This window comes from Gossypium hirsutum, chromosome A11 (assembly GCF_007990345.1).
Source record: "Gossypium hirsutum isolate 1008001.06 chromosome A11, Gossypium_hirsutum_v2.1, whole genome shotgun sequence".
In the NCBI taxonomy this organism is placed as follows: domain Eukaryota; kingdom Viridiplantae; phylum Streptophyta; class Magnoliopsida; order Malvales; family Malvaceae; genus Gossypium; species Gossypium hirsutum.
In genome coordinates, this window is record NC_053434.1 from 6546381 (window position 1) to 6568034 (window position 21654).

At 36.2% G+C, this 21654-nt stretch overlaps 3 protein-coding genes across 8 annotated transcripts; 1 reads left to right on the forward strand and 2 right to left on the reverse strand.

Annotated features, from left to right (window-relative positions):
- The first annotated feature begins 889 nt into the window (after positions 1-889).
- On the forward strand, positions 890-3156 carry LOC107923540 (pentatricopeptide repeat-containing protein At5g40400). Of its 3 annotated transcripts, none has more exons than XM_041080821.1 (2): positions 890-2753; positions 2830-2970. In XM_041080821.1, exons 1-2 carry the CDS (start codon positions 1217-1219, stop codon positions 2886-2888), a joined length of 1596 nt encoding a protein of 531 aa, XP_040936755.1. In that variant the 5' UTR covers positions 890-1216; the 3' UTR covers positions 2889-2970. The 3 variants fall into 3 exon arrangements, with proteins under 3 accessions (XP_040936755.1, XP_040936754.1, XP_016709222.2); XM_041080820.1 differs by having other exon boundaries at positions 893-1002; positions 1128-3156; XM_016853733.2 differs by having other exon boundaries at positions 896-1002; positions 1131-3156.
- A 1249-nt stretch (positions 3157-4405) lies between these two features.
- Positions 4406-6653, reverse strand: LOC107924180 (zinc finger CCCH domain-containing protein 41). The gene is made up of 3 exons (XM_016854501.2): positions 6065-6653; positions 5150-5521; positions 4406-4814 (listed from the first exon to the last, which is right to left on the reverse strand). Exons 1-3 carry the CDS (start codon positions 6074-6076, stop codon positions 4473-4475), a joined length of 726 nt encoding a protein of 241 aa, XP_016709990.2. The 5' UTR covers positions 6077-6653; the 3' UTR covers positions 4406-4472.
- Positions 6654-7387: 734 nt separating this feature from the next.
- On the reverse strand, positions 7388-21654 carry LOC107924179 (zinc finger CCCH domain-containing protein 41). Of its 4 annotated transcripts, none has more exons than XM_016854499.2 (4): positions 21309-21653; positions 19338-19382; positions 18486-19212; positions 7388-17636 (listed from the first exon to the last, which is right to left on the reverse strand). In XM_016854499.2, the coding sequence occupies exons 3-4, from the start codon at positions 19110-19112 to the stop codon at positions 17103-17105; spliced, it is 1161 nt and encodes a 386-aa protein (XP_016709988.2). In that variant the 5' UTR covers positions 19113-19212; positions 19338-19382; positions 21309-21653; the 3' UTR covers positions 7388-17102. The 4 variants fall into 4 exon arrangements, with proteins under 4 accessions (XP_016709988.2, XP_016709989.2, XP_016709986.2 ...); XM_016854500.2 differs by having other exon boundaries at positions 19338-19389; XM_016854497.2 differs by lacking the exon at positions 19338-19382 and having other exon boundaries at positions 7392-17636; positions 18486-19337; positions 21309-21654.

A 21654-nucleotide genomic window follows, 5' to 3' on the forward strand; every position in this document is an offset into this window, starting at 1 on the left:
AATTTTAAATTTATATTCATATTTGTTGATTTTAAATTGAGATAATATAATTTTTAGTCTCTGAATTTCGTAATTAAATCTAATGTGGTTACAATGTGGTATATGTATTTTTTTTTACATTTACTTTGTACTTGAATTTGATAATTAGATTCATTTTAATCGTTGAAACTTGAAAAAATATAAAAGTTTGATTATGTAACACTTTCAGATTGTGCCACATCATTACTCGAAAATTTTTAAAAATTATATAAATTTTTAGGTGATAATGTAGTACAATCCTAAAGTGTTACATACAATGTTCTAATTACCAAACTAGTGGCTGAATCGGTTAGACTATTGATTTTCTACTCAAACAATTTAATCGATTCAACTGTTAGACCAAAAATAATTAAATAAATAACTAAAAATTTATAATTTTTTTAAAAATTATTAAACCGATTTAATCTATTCAACTACCGGTTTTTGTATCGTTTTTAATTTTTACAAGTTTCAAGTCATTTTTGATTTAATCGATTCAACCCTTTTATTTGGAACAATATACCAGTCAATTCTCAATCCAGTTGGTCCAACTGTCTAATTTAGTCATGTTCCAAGAACATTAGTTACATCATTAAATCTTTGACAAAATCTAAGCCTATATATCAAAATAAATCTAGTTATCAAATTTAAGTAACAAAGTAAAAAAAAAATTCAAATATCAAAATAGACCTAATTACAAAATGAAGGTTAAAAATTATATTTATCCATTTCAAATATATGCGAGAAGAATCAACCAGTAGGCCATCAATTCTTGTACATCTCTTGGGCCACTAACAATTCTAAATCTGCCAAATTCATGGACCTCTTAGCCCAAAAGCCTGCCAGATATTGTATGCATGGTTCTTCACATCTAGTAGGAGCTTAGGAGGGCTTCCCTGCAATGCAAAGCAAGGTCTCTTTTCAGCAACGTAACCTTCATATCAAATTCTGATTTCGGGTTGATTGTGCTCTTTGCTGCTTTGGGTAAGAGTTTCTAGTTTCCCGCTAACTTTGATGGCTTGAATTTGAGTAAATTTTTAGGTTTCCTAATAAAATTAGTGATATTTGTAATGATGCCTAGTCTTCAATTTGGTTTCTTCATGGTTCAGCAGTGAGCTTAAGGGGACATTATAGGACTTTTTGTTTTGTTTATTTGCTGCTGAAGGTACCTTGCTCTTTCTCTATCTTTTTCTTCTTCATGACTCGAGCTTCGCTCAATGCCTTAAACCAGAGCCTAGTAAACTCAGCCAATTTCTATGGGAACTTCATATCAAAATTACCCTTTTCTTCATCCTCAGCTTCTTCACTTCAAACCATTGAAAACTCTCAGTGTAAACCGCTCTTAAATCCACTTTACAATCTTCTTCCTGAAACCCGAAACCCTAATAAAATAGTAGACCTCATTTCATCCTCTCTCAAACAAAACAACTCTCAATTAACCCTTCTCCAAAATCACATAAAACCCCTTATTCCTCATTTGGGCTGTCATGAAATCACAAGGGTATTATTAAGATTCCAGTCTGACTGTTCTTCAGCTCTAACTTTCTTCAACTGGGTTAAAAACGATCTGGGTATGAAACTTTCTTCACATAACTACTGTTACATTGTTCATATATTGGCTTGGTCTAAAAATTTCTCTTTGGCAATGAACTTGTTATGTGAATTGATTGATTTTGTTAAAGACTGTTCAAATTGTGAAGATCTTTTTGAAAGTTTGGTGAGCTGTAGTAAAGATTGTAACTTTGATGCTGTTGTTTTTGATATGCTTATTAAGGGTTATGTGAGAAAGGGTATGGTTAAAGAAGGGATGAGAACCTTTACGAACATTTTGGAAGTCGGCTATTTGCCCTCTGTGATCACTTGCAATTGTCTTTTGAATGGATTGTTGAGGTTGAATTTTATTGATCAGTGTTGGTTAGTGTATGAAGAGATGGGGAGAGTCGGGATTCAACCAAATTCGTACACTTTTAATATATTGACTAATGTTTTTTGCAAAGATGGGAATGTTGATAAGGTTAATGAGTTCTTGGAGAGGATGGAAGAAGAAGGGTTTGATCCTGATTTGGTGACCTATAATACACTGATTAGTAGCTATTGTAGGAAAGAGAGACTCAATGATGCGTTCTATTTGTATCGGATTATGTATCGGAGAGGTGTTGTGCCAGATTTGGTTTCATATACCGCACTGATGAACGGTCTTTGTAAAGAAGGGAGGGTGAGAGAGGCACATCAGTTATTCCATAGAATGGTTCATCGAGGATTGAATCCAGACATTGTGTCGTATAATACTCTTATTTCTGGTTATTGCAAGGAGGGGAGGATGCAAGAGTCGAAGTATTTGGTGCATGAGATGATAGGAAATGGGATTTCCCCTGATAGTTTTACTTGTCGAGTTCTCGTAGAAGGATATCGAAAACAGGGAAGGTTGGTTTCAGCTTTGAATTTGGTTGTAGAGCTAAGGAGATTTGGGGTTTCCATATCATCCGGCATATATGATTTTTTGATTGTTTCTTTATGTCGTGAGGATCGACCATTCGCTGCAAAGAATATCCTTGGGAGAATCTCTCAGGATGGTTATGTACCTAAACCAGATATCTATAACGAATTGATCAAAACGTTCTGCAGATGCAACAATGTGGCCGATGCATTGCTCGTAAAAGCTGAGATGGTTCGTAAGAGAATAAAAGTCAATCTTGTTGCATACAGAGCTCTTATATGCTCATCATGTAGAATAGGTAAAACTCACGAAGCAGAATCCTTGATGGCAAAAATGCTTAAATCTGATATCCTTCCCGATCCACACATATGCAGGGTGCTTATCCAGTGCTACTGCGACCAAATGGATATTGATAAAGCAGAGTCGATGTTGAGCTTCTTTGCCAAGAAATTCCGGATTTTCGATACCGAAAGCTACAATGTTCTTGTGAGTACATATACAGAGAATGGTGATATGGAGAAGTTAATGGAGCTTCAAGATAGAATGATGAAACTAGGGTTTGCACCTAATAGCTTGACATGCAAATATGTAATCCATGGTTTATTGAAAGCCAAGAGATTGTATAAGCAGAAGTTGCTTGGTTCTTAGCTGCAATAACCAGCCGGTTGCTTATAATTTCAATGTACAAATATTTCATTTCATCCTCAATCTTTCTACCTTTTAGAAAAGAGTTATTGAATAATAAATGAAATTTAAAAAAATCATTAGTGAATCAAGTTGGTCTTCTTCAAGAACTAACTCATACAGGTCTATTGAGATGGATAAATAATTGGACCCTTAAATAGATCGGTTTTTTAACAGAGGAAATATTGCATGGTTATATACCTAATTTCCTATCTAAAAATGAGCCCAAACTCCCAACTAAAATGGGAATCAGTTCCCAATCACTTTTCATGTAATAAAATCTTAATGTATTGTTCTTTTTTCCTATTCTTTTAATCCATTTAGTCCTACAAAATTAATTTCAAAAGACAACACAATTTGCTACTGAAGTGAAACTGTTAAACCTTGGTGCCGACTAGACTTCAACAAATTGAATACTTTTCCTTGTCGTAAAAAAACCAGAGACAGCCCCCTATATTTAACACGCTTTGCCTTTAGGTGACTACTCTTTCACTCTGGACGTTGGAGATGGACTATGTTCTGAAACTTCAGCTAAATACTTATGCTCCACAAAACTCTTTACATCAGAATTCTCAGATTCCCCATCATCTGACGCAACTTCTTGGGAGATGCTGCATGCTAATTTTTCTTCTGTCTGGATATCATCAGCTTCCAAAGGCTCCTTTGGTGCGGAAGAAGTTTCTTTGCTAATCGGATCATTGATTGAATTGCTAGATGTCAACCATGAAAACTTCAAATTGTGACCCTGCCAGCATTTACTATTTGCATATGCCTTTTCTGCCGAGCGGCATGTGCTGTAAGTTATATGAGCTGAGCAATCATTCAATGTCTCAGATACCATAACAACATCTTCATTTGCCACATCTTCCAGCTCCACAGAGAAAAGATCACTATATTGTGAGAAGTGCTCCTTCAAAACATCGACCTAATAATTGTTTCATTGATGACAATGAAAAACAGAAGAGCCAATCGAGTTTTATGCCATTAAGCGAAGAACTTTGGAATAATTTACAAATAACTAGACATATTAATAAGTTATGCTACTATATGACTAATCATTTTTCTTTTCAAGTACTTGAGCCTAACACCTATATCCAACACATACACACATAGGTGTAGGGATATGATCTGCCTAGGTTTTTCCGAATACATGAAAAACTTGGAGAAATTGAATATATCCATGCCGGACACATGCATCCCTAACATCTGAGCACAAGAGACATATATTGTTTGCAAAATGTGCTTATTTCATCTTTTCCTTTTCAATATATAAAAGATGATGAATCATTGTAAATTTCATCCTCACAAAAGATGGAGCCAGAAAACAATATCCTCAGACAAGGAAAAGGAGAGAGCAACCAACATGTGCAAAATCAGAAGGCAATGGTGAAATAACTCTAAAAGCAGTAGGTCTGTTATCCAATTTGTATTTATTCAACACGAATGGATGAATGCCTACTGGTGCTGATTGACAAGACTGCCGCTTTGATTTAGGACTGTGGGACAGAATATTCTCTGTTGATTTGTCCATATCTGTCACCCCCATTGTGCATGGTGTTGCAGCAGAAGCACAAGGTCCAGAGGATCTTGGAGTTGAAGCTTTTGCAGGATCAACCGCAATGTCCACCTTTTGCCTCTTGGCAGCTTGTTCAGTATCACCTTTGACACCACTAGACTGCAAAAGGTGGAAATAAACAAATGTTAAACCTGCCTTAATATGGGATCATATGCCACATTTATAGTTTAAAAAATCTAATGTTCTGTTTCAACATTCTCTCTCAACTTCAATCAGCATGTACATGCAGTCGAACTATTGGAAAATAGAAGGCATGCATGTTGGACAATGCCCATTGGGCAACAGCCAATAGCAATCTGATTGATTTCAAAAATACCATGAACATGCAACTTCTGAGCCTGATTAATACACATTAGGTTCTTGAGATGTAAAATTACTCAAAATACTGCATATTTAGGAATATAGTATATAAAAGTAAACTAAGTTCCCAGTACTTGTTTCTCAAGTTTGTGCAACTGGCGCCGGAAGTCCTTCCGCTTCTGTTCCAGCAGTTCCTGCTTCTTGCGTAGTTCCTCTTTCATCTGCTCCAAAGTCTCTAATTTTTTCCGCGGTGCAGGAGGAACCATGAGACCATTCATACTATGAGGCTTGGGGGAATTCAGAGGAATAGGTTGAAAATAATCTTTCCTCTGAGCTGGAATAACAGAAGCTGTTAGACCACGTGAAGTTACTGACACACCACTGCCACTGTTTATGTCACCATCAGGTATTCTATCCCGATTTGCACACCAGAGCTTAATAAAGCGGTTACCCATTACAGCATCGGGTGCCTTCAGAGCAGCTTCTGCCTCTTCCTTCCTTGAAAACTGTACAAAGGCCCGTTCACTATTTAGTGGAATATAAATGTCAATAACCTCTCCAAACTTACGAAAATGAGAAAGAAGGGCCTCTCTTTTGTTGCTTTTCTGGGGAATCCCATTGATAAACAGTGTACGCAGTGCCTTTTGAGTTGGTTTTCTGTTATTACATAAACTATCAGGCTGTGACTTCAATGATGAATCCACAACTTTGGATTCATCATCCTCACTGCTGATCCACTTCAAATGACTCAAAGTACCTTGAGAGGTAGGAAAGGCTTGTTGTTCTACCTTGGTTTCATTCTCAAGACAGTCCAAAGGTGTAAGGTCAATTTTATCCTTTGTATTTATTCTACTTCTTGAGCTACCAGTTCTACCCCAAACAGACAAATTTGTGCCCTCTGACCCAGTGCTTTTAATTGGCAATATATCATCAGGGAGATAAAGATTATTTTTTTTTTAATTTTTTTTAATTTTTTAATTTTTTTCTCTTCGATTTTTCTTCATTAATTGTTTTAGTATAATACAAAAATAAAAAAGATAGAAGTTTACCTCGTTTCCCATGGCCGATGTCGGAGAGTCCTTCTCTGTCGTCGAGGATCAACCCGTGAAAGGGATGGGATTGAGAACCATCACTTCTCGGCTATTCGGGCTCCGATTGCTTGGCCTTCAAATTCGCTCGGAGGCAAGGGTAAAGGCTCGTTTTCCTGCAATGCCGGCCACTGGCTACGGCGGCGGTAGGGCAGACCTCTGGAGAAGTCCCATAGTCAGAGAAGCAAGGAGAATTTGAAGGTTTTTTTTTTTTGTGTGTGTGTTTAGAAAGAATGGCCGAATGAGGTTTAAAAATTTTTTTGGCTTTTATAAAACGAGTGGAATGACGTCGTTTAGGGCCTGTTTCAGTGGCTTTAAAACGACGTCGTTCAGCAACCCATGCCCAAGATCCGACTCGAAAACCGCCTAGGATTTGCGTGTTTTTGGACAGAAAGTCTATTTGCGTCCTCAATCCTTCCGCTTTTGAGACTGTTTTCAATCTGATCCTTTTACCCTTTTTTATTTTCGCAAATTTGGCACTCAATTTCGTTTCTTTTTTAATCTAGTCCGTCAATGGCCAGATGAAACGCTGCGTGTGAGGGCCAGGATTAATTTCCTGATCAGTCCCCTGTCGTTTTTTGCGGGTTTATGTAGGTCCTGATTTGTGTTTTATTAATTTTTACATTTTTAATTTATGCCCCAAATTTTATTCTGATTTGCAATTCAATCCTTAACCTTTTAGCTTCATTTTTTATACATTATTTATTTTAAACTGTTTATTATATTATTTATTTCAATTTGTTTCATATACCATATGTTTGAAACTGTCTCATATGTGTTTATTCTCAATTGTACTTATGCATTATTTATTGTAAACTGTTTTACTATATATTATTTAAAATTGTTTATACTATTTACCTTAAATTGCTTATTTTAAATCTGTTTTTACGTATTATTTTTTTTAAATAGTTTTATTACTTAGTTTAAATTGTTCTATATATTATTTATCTTTAAAATGTTTTGTATATTATGTATTTTAATTTTCTTTTTACATATTATTTATCTTAAACTTTTTATATATTACTTTAAATTGTCTTATATATTATTTATTTTAAATTGCTTTGTATATTATTTGTTTTAAATTGTTTTACATATTATTTATTTTAAATTGTTTTATACTATTTACTTCAAATTGTTTTATACATTATTTTATTTCATTTTCTTTGATCGTTGATATTGATATTAAAATAACATACATTTTTGTGATTATTGCCATTATGTGTTTTATAATTCGTTTATTCATGTTTTCATGTCATTGTGACTTATTATTGTAACATTTTATTCGCAAATTATTATGCCATGTTCGATATTTTCATTCCATCTTGTTTCATTAAAATCACTTCAAAAGTCATGTTTTTATATCCATAATAGGCCGTTTTATTTTACTCCAAATAAAATAATTGCATATCGTTAAGTATTGTGCTCACTATTACTCAAAGAAGGAAAATTTCTAAATCAAGGTAATATTTCGCGTTTCGGGAACTCGAAAAATCGTACCCTAACTTACGGGGTTTCGATTTTCTCGTTAAACTGAAATAGCCAAATATTCCTTTAATTTTCAAAATACATGAATTTTAAATAAAAATAAATGCGATATTTTGTATTTAGAAACTCAAAAAAGTCGTACCCTAACTCACGGGATCTCGATTTTTCTCATTGGATCTAAATGACCAAATACCCTTTAAAAATCAAAGTGCATTTTTCAAAATAAAACAATTTAAAATGCTAAATTACTTTCGAGGAATTCAAATGTCGTGTCCTAACTTATGGGATGTGACATTTTGGTACTTTGAGACGAAAGGGCCTTCAATTCTCATTTTTATTCGCTCAAAGTTTCTAATCGACATTAATAAAAAAGAGAGAATTGTATTTTAAATTCTCTTTGAGTTTTCAACTTTTAATGTTAAGACATAAATTAATCAATTAGGTACCAATTTTGGGCATTACGAGGGTATTAATCCTTCCTCGTACGTAACCAACTCCCAAACCCGTTTTTTCAAATTTCGTAGACTAAAATTATCGTTTTAGTAAATTAAAATGTTTTATTAAAACGATCAATCATAAGGTGACCCGATTACACCTTATAAAAAAAAAGATTGGTGGCGACTCTCGTCTTTATTTTTAAAATGTCGACCCTTTTTCAAAAGAGAAAAAATAGTTTCGACAGCTTGGCGACTCCATTGGGGACTTGAATAAGAGAGTCAAGCCGTAAATTGATTAATTTATGTCTTTTCGTTGAAAATTGAAAATTTTATTTAAAATACGATCCTTTCATTGCATTTCATCTGTTATCTTTGTTATCTTGGTCATAATACCTGCCTTATTGGTTCGAGTCTTTAAATATTTTTTGCATATTGCATTGCATGACCGCTCGGTCTTACCCTTTAAGTGGGAGTGAGAAACTAGTACTTCGTGAGGTTTTCACCTCCGTATAGGGTGCTGGATTGCTTCCGGGATACATCCGTACCTATGTCTTCGTGAGATTTTCATCTACGTATAGCCATAGAGAAATGTATTCCCCTGAATCGAATTCGGTCTATATGAGCTTATAATGGGTGAAGATCGAGGAATCTGCTAGCTCAGGTACACTGTCTTTAAAATCGAACCACATGTAGTGACCTATAGGAGCCTACCCTAGGTAGAACCACACCAAACCATTAACAAGCATCCGAATATGTGCTCTGCTTGTTATTTCTTACTTGTTTTAATTTCATATGAATTGTACTGACTTGTGTTGTTTTGCTTGTGGTTGCATAGCATTTCATCATAAAAAAGGTGTCAATTCAAGTCGATTACTAAACAGAGAGCTTAACACGGAGAACAAATTTTTTGATAAAGTGGAAGATAATGCAGTTGTCCGTATATGGTCGGAGAAAATGAAATTGGAAAAGGGAGATAATTTGACAGCGGGGTATACGTCAGAGTTATGAGACTTCATTCGTATCAGCATGACACAGAAAGATCTTCGAAAATTGAAGGAAATATGGGCCCAATGAGGTGATTAAGTCAAACAGCTATTTTACGACAATTACGGTGACCTATCCTACTTACTCAACATCAAGATAGATAAGCATTTATTTTGGGCTTTAGCCCAATTTTAGAAACCGTCCTACAGTTGTTTCACCTTCGAAAGCGTAGATCTGGTGCCCACAGTGGAAGAATATACCGCCTTACTTTGTTGTCCAAGGGTTCAAGTTTACAAGGCCTATTCTAGAGCCGCTACTGTTCCGACCTTTGTGAAGATATTGATGAATATCACCAAAATGAGTGAACAGTGGGTTACGCTCGGATCAAATAGAAAGGAGAAAGCAAATGTATTCTCTGGAAATGTTTGTGATATTTGATTTTGGCACACCCAGACATGAAGAAGAGGATGAATGTTTTAAGTATCTACGGGTTAGTGGTTTTCCCTAAGGCACTAGAGCATGTAAACAATGCAGTTTCTGGTCTATTTGACCGGCTAGATAAGAGAGTTACGCCGATTCCTACGATTTTAGCCAAAATATTCAGGACCTTAAATGCGTGCCAAAGAACTGGTGATGGTCGATTCATAGGATGTGCGCAACTGCTACTAGCTTGGTTCCATAGCCATTTCTGGAAGGTAGATAATGTGTCATATCGGGTATTCTCTAAGAATTACTCACCATTAAAGAAGATAGTGGCTACACCAAGACAGGATGACATATCAGAGGAAAGATGGATGGTAATCCTCTAAAATCTCCAAGAAGAGGATGTCGAGTGAAGAGCCCATTGGTTAGTTCTCGACGAGATCTTATATCGATGTGGGAATTTTGACTAGGTCCCCCTACTTAGGATTTAAAGAGCCGTAGGATATGCCCATTTGCTCGTGTTGAGGCAGTATGGGCTAGCTCAGTGCGAGTTTTCGTATAAAAGGGATAACTATAAGAAAAAGATATGAGAGATGTCTAACGCTTGTAATCAGACTCGTCGGATGAAGAGATTGGTAGTATGTCCGATAACGACCCCTGAGTATAATGGGTGGCGGAGTAAGAGAATCAATTATAATATTCTCGAGCCAAATCAAGAGGGCGCACAGTCGATAGAAGAATATCTACAAGTGGTCTCATCTGAGTTAGAAATCATAAAACAGTACTTTAAAAGAAGAAATGCAAAACTCGGAAAGAAGATAGAGGAACTGGAAGAGGAAAATATGCATTTAAGGCTAGATGTCAATATTAAAAAATTAGAGACCAAAAAATGGAGAAAATGAAATAATAAGGCCGAAGAAGATTTGGATAATATAAAAATAGATTATAAGAAATTTCACCTATTGATGAAAATCACTGGGTTGAGAAAAAGTCTAAACAATGGCGACACGAGATTCAAGAAGAGAATGCTAAAGCCGATCGATGGGAGAGAGAATACTAAGACGGTTAATGTAAAAAAAAGCCTTAGAAAAGAAACTGTCAGAAGCCCAAAACGAGAAAGTCGGGTTAAAAGCCAGAATAGTTGAACTAGAAAAATCGATTCATCAGTATCGTAGCCGTAACTCTGCAATTGAGCTGAAGGCGAGCTTGGATAAGATTAAAGAGTTGAAAAGGAAGGTCAAAAAATTCTAGATTGCATTACAAAACAGTGAGCTCCGGGTTGAGCTCTTTGAAATAAGTAATGAGTGGTGTAATGAGCAACTCCATCAATCTCAAAGTCGAATTAGGGACAGAAACTACATTACGGGTGAGGCTGTGGCCCAGATTCAAGAAGTGGCCGACCATTTATAGACTTTAGCAGTTCAAGCAGATTTATTGAGTGTGAAATATAAATTAGGATCAGACCGGGGCCGAAAATTGGCTTGGTTGCCTAGGAAAGTTAAAATTTTGAGCATTAGAGCTAGACCATATCTGTAATCCATATCTATGTAAAGAATTTTATTTTCTAGTAAAGTTGTTCTAAATAGAATTGAATCAGAGTCGACACATTTTTTCTATATTCATGAATTTGTATTTCATTGCATCATATGCATTAATTTTCACAAAAAAAAGACCCTAATTAAAAAAAATTATTTCAGTAATCTGAAAACCGACAAAAATCTACCAAGTACGCATCCTTACGGTACACAAGGAAAAACTAAAACGATGAATAAAAGATTAGAAAAGTTGGAACAAATGCAGAAGGAGATGCAAGAAAAGATACAAGCCCAAATGCAAGAGCAATTAGCTAAAATCCAGCAGGATATGAGAGACCAAATGTTGGAATCACAAAGCTAACTGTTGGACAAGAAAAAGGAAATGGCCCTATAATCAACACTGGAAATGACAATTAAGATCCTTTTTACCCTTCTGATTTTACCCAGACAAACGTTCAAACACAACCCAATGTGCACATGCGAAAGCTATCCATTACAATCAAGCCCCAACAATTTTAGGCCGATGCCTCGATGCCAATCAACTATCAAGCAGACTCAGGCTTTAATCTAGGGGATAACCCAACTAATCCCGTACTCTCCGATCTGGATGACATGGTAGAAGCCGAAAGAGTAAGAGTGAAACTCTTGAAACAATTTGAAGACTAATACAAGTGGTTAGAGGAGAAGTTCAAAGTAATGAAAAGTGCTGACTATCACTATGGGATCGATGCTAAAGATTTAATCTTGGTTTTGGACTTGTTGTTTCCCCCCAAGTTCAAAACTCGTGAGTTCGAGAAGTATAACGAGACTAGCTGCCCCGGGACTCATATTACCATGTTTTGTAGACGAATGACTATGTACTTCAACAACGATCAGTTATTGATTCACTACTTTTAGGATAGTCTGGTTGGGGCAGCATTTAAATAGTACGACTAATTGAGTCGTACCAAGATCAACTCATGGAAAGATCTAGCTCAACTTTTATGAAACAGTATAGTCACGTAACGGATATAACCCCGGATAGGATCACCTTGCAGAACATAGAAAAGAAACCGAATAAGAGCTTCTGACAATACGCCCACAGGTGGAGAGAGGTTCCTATACAAGTCCAACCACCTCGCCTAGAAAAAGACACCATCATGTTGTTCATCAATACCTTAAAGGCTTCATTCATCACTCATGTGTTGGGGAGCGCCACTAAAAGCTTCTCAGATATAGTGATTATCGACGAAATAATTGAGAATGTGGTAAGAAACAACAAAATAGATGCAGGGGAAAGTACAAAGAGGTCAACCTCAAGAAAAAAGGAGAACGAGGTGAATAACATGAGCACGTACAACAAAGGTCATTCCAAGTCGTTTACAGTGAGCCAACCAAAAACAAAGGTCAACCGTGCTTTCATTCTCTCTTAATTCTTTTCTAATTTTTTCTTTCTTTGTCTCGCATCCGACTTAAATTCTAAGCCGAAACGGTCTTATTTGTCCTTTAATATTGGCGCCCCAACCTTTTTTTGGAGATGTCTTCCAAGTTTTCTTCCTAATAAGGCCCCATTTTCAACAGTCAACTGCAAGCCCATTTTTGTAGTCCTAGATATCTTTGGCATTGGGATCCTATTCCCTTTGGTAACGAATATCGCATTCACAAATTCCAAAAATCGAAAAGAATATTCGATTGCTTCATCATTTGCCTCTAAATACGGAGCGTTATTGGTCACCGCTACGATGATGTCCTCTTCAGCATTTATCGTCACTAGCCACCCTTCTGTTACCAATTTTAACTTTTGGTGCAACAATGAAGGCGCCCCCACTGAATGTATCCAGGGCCTCCCTAATAGGCAGTTATATGAAAGCTTGATATCCATTACCAAGCAGTCTACCTTGTATGTGTTTGGGCCGATCAGAAGAGGTATTTCAATTCTGCCTATTACCCTTTTCTCTGTGCAATCGAATGTCCTCACTATATTTTGGCAAGTTCTCATGTGAGAGCTGTTTACAGACAATCTGTTCAGTGTGGATAATGGTAGGACGTTCAAAGTCGATCCGTTGTCAATTAACACTCCTGGTAGCGCATACCCCTTGCAGCAGGTAGTGATGTGTAGAGCTTTAGTTGATCCCATGCCACCGGGTGGTATTTTGTCAAAATTAAAAAAGATGAAGTTATCATCGCTTATTTTGCTAAACAAACGTATATCTAAGAAGCTTTTAGTGGCGCTCCCCAACATATAAGTGATGAATAAAGCCTTTAAGGTATTAATGACTAGCATGGTGGTCTCTTTTTCTAAGAGAAGTGGCTGGACTTGTATAGCAACCTCCCTCCACCTTTCGACGTATTGTCGGAAGCTCTTATTCGGTTTCTTTTCCATGTTCTGTAAGGTGATCCTATCCGGGATCATATACGTCACATAACTATACTATTTAATGAAAGCTTCAACTAAGTCCTTTAATGAGTTGATTTTGGTACGGCTCAATTATTTGTACCATTTAGATGCTACCTCAATTAGATTTTCCTAAAAGTAGTTAATCAATAGCTGGTTATTATTGATTTACCCAGTTATTCGTCTACAAAACATATTAATATGAGCCTCGGGGCAAGAAGTCCCGTTAGACTTCTCAAACTTAAGAGTTTTGAACTTGGGGAGAAGCACCAGTTCCAGAACTAAGCTCAAATCTTTAGCATCGATCTTACAGTGATAGTCAACACTTTCCATTGCTTTGAACTTCCCCTCTAACCACTTGCATCGGTCTTCTAATTGTTTCTGGAGTTCCACTCTTGCTCTTTCGGCTTCTACAATGTCATTCAGATCGGGGACTATAGGATTAGTTGGGTTATCCCCTGGGTTAAAGCCTAAGCTTACTTTATAGTTGATTGGCATCAAGGCACTGGCCTGAAATTGTTGCGGCCTGAATGTAACGGATGGCCTTCGCGTGTACACCTCGACTTGTGTCTGAGAATTTGTTGTGGTAAAACCAGGAGGATAAAGAGACCATAGGGCCATTTCCTTTCTTCTGTCCAACAGTTAGCAGTTGTGTTAGCTGGTTCATCACGTTCCTTTGTGATTTTAGCATTTGGTCCCTTATATCCTGCTCAATTTTAGCCAATTATTATTGCATTTATGCTTAAATCTGTTTTTGCATTTCCTTCTACATTTGTTCCAACCTTTCTAGTCTTTTATCCATCGCTTTAATTTTTTCTTCTATACCATAAAGATGCGTATTTGGTAATTTTTTGTCGGTTTCCAAAATACTGAGATGATTTTTTTTATTTAAAGTTTTTTTTGTGAAAATTAATGCATATGATGCGAAGAACTGCAAATGCATGAATGCAGAAAAAAAAGCGTCTAGTCTGATTCAATTTAATTTAAAACTTTACTAGAAAATAATATTCTTTACATAAAAATGAATTACAGATACGGCTTAGCCTTAATGCTCAAAGTTTTAACTTTCCTAAGCAACCAAGCCAATTCCTAACCTCGGTCTGATTCTAATTCATATTTCACACTCAATACATCTGTTTCAACTGCTAAAATTTGTAAATGATCAGCTACCTCTTGAATCTGAGCTACAGCCTCACGCATAATATAATCTCTGTCCCTAATTAGACCTTGAGATTGATAAAGTTGCTTATTACACCGCTCATTACTTGCTTCAAGGAGTTCAACCCAAGGCTCACTGTTTTGTAACGTAATCTCGAGTTCTTCGACTTTCCTTTTCAGCTATTTAATCTTATCCAAGCTCGCCTTCAGCTCCATTGCAGAGTTACGACTATAATGCTGATGAAGCGATTTTTCTAATTTCGCTATTCTGGTTATTAACCAAAACTTCTCGTTTTGGGCTTCCAAAAAACTATTTTCTAAGGCTTCTTTTTTACCCTAAGCGTCTTGGTATTTTCTCTCCAATCGATTGGTTTTGGCCTTCTCTTCTTGAATCTCGTGTCACTATTATTCAGACATTTTTCCCAATCCAGCAGTTCTCATCAATAGGCGCAATTTCTTATAATCCGTTTTTAGACTATTTAAATCTTCCTCAACCTTATTCTTTCCTTTTCTCTATTTCTCGGTCTCTAACTTCTAAACATCGATATTTAGCCTCAAATGCATCTTTTCCTCTTTTAGTTGTTATATCTTCTTTCCGAGTTCTGTATTCATTCTCTAAAAGTCATGCTTTATGATTTCTAACTCGGATAAGACCACTTTTAGATATTTTTCCATCGACCTACGCCTTATTGATTTGGCTCAGGAATATTGTCATTGATTCTCTTACTCTGCCAACTATTATACTTGGGGGTTATTATCGGACCTACTGCCAATCTCTTTATTCGACGAGTCTGATTTCAAACGTTGGACATCTCTCGTACCTTCTTCCTACAGTTATTCCCTTTATACGAAAACTCGCACTAAGCTAGCCCATAAGTTGTTGGTATGAACTGTCTGGATCAGTCCTGCCTCAACACGAGCAAAAGAGCATATCCTACAGCTTCACAAATCCCAAGTAGGGGGACCCAGTCAAAATCCCCATATCGGTATAAGATCTCGTCGGAAACCAACTAAAGGGCTCTCCACTCGACATCCTCTTCTTGAAGATTTTAGAGGATTGTCATCTATCTTTCCTCTAATATGTCATCCAGTCTTAGTGTAGAAACTATTTCCTTTAATGGTGAGTAATTCTTAGAAAACACCCGATATGACACTTTATTTACCTTTCAGAAATGGCTATGAAACCAAACTAGTAGCAATTGCGCACATCCTATAAATCGACCTTTACTAGCTCTTCGGCATGCATTGAAGGACCTAAATGTTTCGGCTAAAATCGCAAGAACCGACGTAATTCTCTTATCCAGTCGGTTAAACAGATCAGAAACTATTTCATCTACATGCCCCAATGCCTCAGGGAAAACCACTAACACGTAGATACTTAAAGTAAAAACATCCACCCTCTTTTTCACGTTTGGGTGTGCCAAAAATAAAGTCTCGCAAACTTTTTGAGAGGATACATTTGCTTTCTCCTTTCTGTTTGATCCTAACCGTAACCCACTGCTCACTAATTTCAGTGATATTGATCAATTTTTTTATAAAGGTCAAAACATTAGCGGCTTTAGAATAGGTCTTGTAAACTTGAAACCTTGGGCATCAAAATAGGATGGTATATTTTTCCACTGTGGGCACCAAATCTACGTTCTTTAAGGTGAAACAATTGTAGGCCGAATTTCAAAATTGGGCCAAGGCCCAAAATAGATGCTTATCTATCTTGATGTCAAGTAGAGTAAATCACCGTAATGTCGTAAAATAACTGTTTGACTTCATCACCCCATTGGGCTCACATTTCTTTCAATTCCCGAAGATCATTCTGTGTCACGCTAATACAAGTAAAGTCCCATAACTCTGACATATACCCCACTATCAAGCTATCTCCCTTTTCCAATTACGTTTTCTTCGACCATATACAGACAGCCGTATTATCCTCTACTTTATTAAAAAATTTGTTCTTCATGACAAGCTCTTTATTTAGTAATCGAACTTGAACCGACACCTTTTTTATGATGAAATGCCATGCAATTACAAGCAAAACAACATAAGTCAATACAATTCATATGAAATTAAAGCAAACAAGAAATAAAAAGCAGAACACCTATTCAGACGATCGCTAATGTTTTGGTGTGGCTCTTCCTAAAGTGGGCTCCTATTGGTCATTACATGTGGTTCGATTCTAAAGATAGGGTACTTGAACCAACAGATTTCTCGATTCTCACCCATTATAGTCTCATATAGATCGAGTTCGATTTAAGAAAATACATTTCCCTATGGCTATAAGGAGATAAAAATCTCACCAATACATAGGTACGGATGATCCCAGAAGCGATTCACTATCCTATACTGAAGTGAAAAACTCACGAATGACTAACTTCTCACTCCCACTTAAAGGGTATGATCAAGCGATTATGGAGTCTAACATGCAAAAATATTTAAAGACTTGAACCAACAAAGCAAATATTATGACTATGATCACGAAAACAATAGATGAAATGCAATGAAAGGATCTTATTTTAAATCGAATTTTTAATTTTCAACGAAAAGATATAAATTAATCAATTTACGGCTTGACTCTCTTTGTCCCCAGTGGAGTCGCTAAGCTGTCAAAACTATTTTTTTAAAAACGGTGTCGACTCCCATTTTTCGTTTTCATCTTCAAAATAAAAAGTCGACACCGTTTTCAAAAAAATAGTTTCAACAGTATTTATTCTACTTTTTGAGCTACCAATTCTACCCCAAACAGACAAATTTGTGCCCTCTGACCCAGTGCTTTTAATTGGCAATATATTATCAGTACTATCACATAACCTACCATGATGATGATCAAAGATATCATCATTTAGCGAGGATTCTGTTTCATCAATCGTGGGTGAATGTAGTCCTGAGAGTGCAGCTGATGCTTCCAGGCCATTGTTATTCCACAAGGGTTGATCAGGATCATACAAATCAGCACCACTTGCACTGGTAGAACAAGTATCATTCATACCTAAGGCTTCCTCAGTCATTCCAGGCTTGCAGCTTTTGCTGTGTAGATCCTTGCTGTTCATCAAAGTGGTTGAAGGAGGAACACCTGAAGGTAGTGCTCCAGGTCCAGCAGGTGTTGGCAATAATTTTGCAGTTGGAACTGCAGCAGGAAGGTTAAACTGTGACAGACTATGCAAATCAGAAAAAGTTACTGTTACGTAGAACACATGGTGAATGCTAGCTGTTTAAGAATCAAAGCCAAGGAAGGAACTTCCCTACTTGGATTTCAGAATGGTGTATATATTATGAATAAGATGATAAGTTAAATGACACCATTAATTGGAAAAGAACCCACTCCAACAGTCAATATAGAATGTGGAGCAAATACCAATGATGTTAGAGAAGTACAACTGCAGACATCCCTATTAATGTGGTGCACTTAATCAATGCTTAACGCATATAAGCAAGAAGTTTCTTGGCATAACACCACCATATTATTCAGGGGGCTTCCCTTGAAAAAGATATTTAAAGACCAATGGCATGGAAGCTAATCTAGCAGAAAGAGTAGAAGCAGATGATGTATGCAGCATGCATGTTATTTTCATTGGTTAAGGAATGGTTGAAAATTAAATAGAAGATAAGAAAAAGTAGAAGGGAAAATACGTATGACAGCAAATACAGTTACCAGGTGTTATGCAAAAATATTAAAAAGTACCATGAGAATATTTTGCAGAAGTAGAATATTTAGACTAAAACATAACAACAAAGCACAAGGTTAAACCCTGCCTCTGGTGGCACTGCAGCAATGTAATGCCAACAAAAGCAATTAGAAGGTGTTAAAAAAGGAACACGACACTCAAAAACATTTTCAACACATTGATCACCCTATGGTTTTTGTTGACAACCAGAGATGATAAAGTGGAGGAATATGGAAACTACCAGGCTAGAACTAAATTGCCACATGACAGTTTTTTAAGCAATTTGGTGAAGGCTCACTTTATAAGCGATCACATTAAAAAAATGCATACCTGAACATCTTCAACAACAATACGATTGACACCATGCTCCATTGGGCACATATCTCCTCTTAGACAAAATCCACGCTCCTCAAAGTCTCTACAACATTGGCGAGAAATGCACCTATTCAACGAAGAATTTGTCAGTGGCCTGAGAACCCCTTGTAAACCAAGAGGATGAAGTGTATCTAGGCTACCATTAGGTATTCCTGGCACAAGCCCAAAGGTGCTCCATGATGGGCTTTGTGCAATTGAAACATTTTGTAATCTCCTTCTTGCGAAGAGACCTGGAGCAACAGAACCTGGCTGAACCATTTGAGAAGCAATATCAACAAAGTTGAACCTAGAATCATGTTGATTCCAAGAAGAGTTATCCCTTCCTCTTCCCCTACCAGGACCAGAATCTCTGTTGAATGTTTGGTTTGACCTAATTCTCTGGTTCAGATCCAAATCTCCTCGAGGAAGTGATGCAAATCCAGGGTGTTTTCTATCAAACTTAGATGTCAAGTCAGTTTTTGGAGGCAAACCATTAGAATTTTTCCAGGCTTCACCTGCTAAAGATTCATTTTCTCTGACTGGATGCCCAGTTTCAAAAGGTTTCTTGTGCTTTCTGTATGGTCTTGTAAATAGTGGGTCCATAGAATCTCTCTCTAATGATCGAGGATGTCTATCTCGCCTGCGATGCTTATGGTTGCGATCATCATCATCATCATCACTGACCTCTTTCTCCTCTGGATCACTGATGCAATCAGGAAGAGAACCACCACCAAGTTTAGGTGATGAAACTTTCAGCTCCATTGGATCCTTTTGAAATAAATAATAAATCTGTGTTATTTTAGAGCATGCAAAGCTCTAAACTCTAACCTGATGCAGTAGTCAAACAACTTGAGAAGCAATTTGAACGAAAACCTAAGAACTGGGAAAGAGTTAAGATAGGTAAAACAACAAAAAACAGTATTGAAGAAAGCAATTCATACAAAATGCAAATTAAAATTGCAGATGTTAAGGACATTTACATGAATGGATCTATAGCATCACAGACAACAGAACATAATCTATTACAACCATTAGAACAGTAGTAACCAGCTTAAGAGCTCATGTATATAACCCAACATGCATTACACCAATACTGGTTCAACAAGCAGACATCAATATGCTACAGAAGTTGAATCCATAAACAATCTCTTTCAACTAATCAATCTATAGCTTTGATTGAACCGTGTTTGTTCCTTAAGAAGATTAATCTGTTTTTAAGTTTTAAAACAAATTCTGATGCACTTACATTAAAAACCACATGTCCAAACGAAATCTATATAACTCAAGAACCAAGAAACAAAGAATCAATTTGAGCAGCAAGGCCAATAAGATAGCTTCCATAGAGGCTGACTGCATTTCCAATGCCTCTTAATGAGGTTCCTGATATTGCAATAACTCCATTTTCCAGCCCAAGTATCAACTAAGAAATATTACATTCAGTGCAAAGAAACTGCCATAGGACCATATCCAATACTAGAAGCTAGTTTTCAATTTCAAACCCAAATGTTTCGGAACTCAAAAAGGACGGAGATATAGCTGTATCATCATAGTTGGACACTGGCAAGTTGGTATGTCTGACATTGTCAGAATACAGTTTCCTAATTAAGGAATATTTGAGTGTATCAGATAGGATTCTGTAAATATTTTATCCCTAACTTTAAGGCTGTTTTTAGGTACAGCATCACTAGAATTAGTCTGTTTCAAGTTAGGCTCACTATGTGTATAAATATTTATGTAATTTCTTGTGAATAAACAGAATTGAAATAGCCTGTTTTTAACAGACATCTAACAGTTTAGTCTCCATCGAAAGGGTGTCATTACTGGCTTCAGAGATGAATCTCTTTGTGTAATATTTTCAAAAAAATATGATTCATATGAAGTATAAACTCCAAGAAAACCTTATGCTCACTAAAGCCAACTCATTCAAATGCCCAAAACTCATGCTGACATGAATACCAAAGAATATCCTCAATAAACCAAATACCTTTACCAAGAAAAAAAAAACTATTTGAAGATATGTGGTTTTAAGCTCCTTAAAGCAGACCTTTATGGTCAACAAAACCGCCATTCAAATGCCTAGAACTCAGACTAACATAAATACCAAAGAACAGCTGACTAAACCAAATTCCTTTAACAAAAACACTATTTGAAGATCGAAATGGTCTTCAGGCTCCTTGAACTCATACTAGAACTGAAGTTAAAGAAAATGGTTGCAATTCGTCAATAACTTCTTTTTAGCTCAAAATTCTTCGAAGTTATCAAATTAGCATTCAGTCATATACTGAATTTACCATTTTGAAACCTCAAAAAGAAAAACTTAACCAAATAATATGCCACTGATCGTGCTTGATCGTGCAACAGTAAAAAATCATTTCAATAATCCACACACCAGTGAAAATTCAATCCTACAATATAACTGTCAGCTCCAACACAAATAGCATGGCCCAAAAACAAAAAATTTAAAAAAAAATGAGCTCTATAATAGGCATCCAGCAATCAGTTACTGCAACAACATCGATTAGTTAATTACAAAAATTTCACTATAATTTCCAACTTAAAGTACAATAATGCTGAAAACGACGAAAATTTTAGCGTAAATTTAATCGATAATCAAAGAACAATATCTAAAGATGCAAAAACTAACCCAAAAACAACTAAAAATATATTAAAACTGAGCTCTTAAACCTATGGATTTCCACATTTACAATTTTAGATATTCAGGCGAAATTCGAAAACTTGAAAAAAAAAATTCTAGTTTTCACAAATAAATTATATAAATTAGGGAGCAAAAGAAATTACAGAATATTCTAGAAGAACGGAAGGAGAGATGTCTTCGGAGATATGTTCTGATTCCCGATTGAATCCGACACCCGACGCAGCAATGAGAGAAGGTAATTTAGGGGGCGATGGAAGGGTATTTCGGGAATAGAAAGAGAAAAAAGAAAATATGGAGAGAAGGGACGGGAAGGCAGGATTGTAATAAATATATAATCAAGGGGTGGAGGGGTTTATGAGAATATTTTTGGAGGCTTTGCCGAAGGTGTGGGAGGAGGGATTGAATTTCTGAAAAATACTTATTTTAAAAAAAAAGTTACTGGATTAGGTTTTTTGTTTTTTTTAATGATGGGATTAGATCGGAATAATT

Bases quoted from the DNA above. Each gene is read 5' to 3' on its own strand.
- LOC107923540 (XM_041080820.1), top strand. From the start codon at position 1,217: ATGACTCGAGCTTCGCTCAATGCCTTAAACCAGAGCCTAGTAAACTCA.
- LOC107924180 (XM_016854501.2), bottom strand. The intron at 4,815-5,149 runs GTACTGGGAACT...CACCTTTTGCAG, and splicing joins TGCACAAACTTGAGAAACAA to TCTAGTGGTGTCAAAGGTGA.
- LOC107924179 (XM_016854497.2), bottom strand. From the start codon at position 19,271: ATGGAGCTGAAAGTTTCATCACCTAAACTTGGTGGTGGTTCTCTTCCT. The intron at 17,637-18,485 runs GTATGCATTTTT...AGTCTGTCACAG, and splicing joins TTGTTGTTGAAGATGTTCAG to TTTAACCTTCCTGCTGCAGT.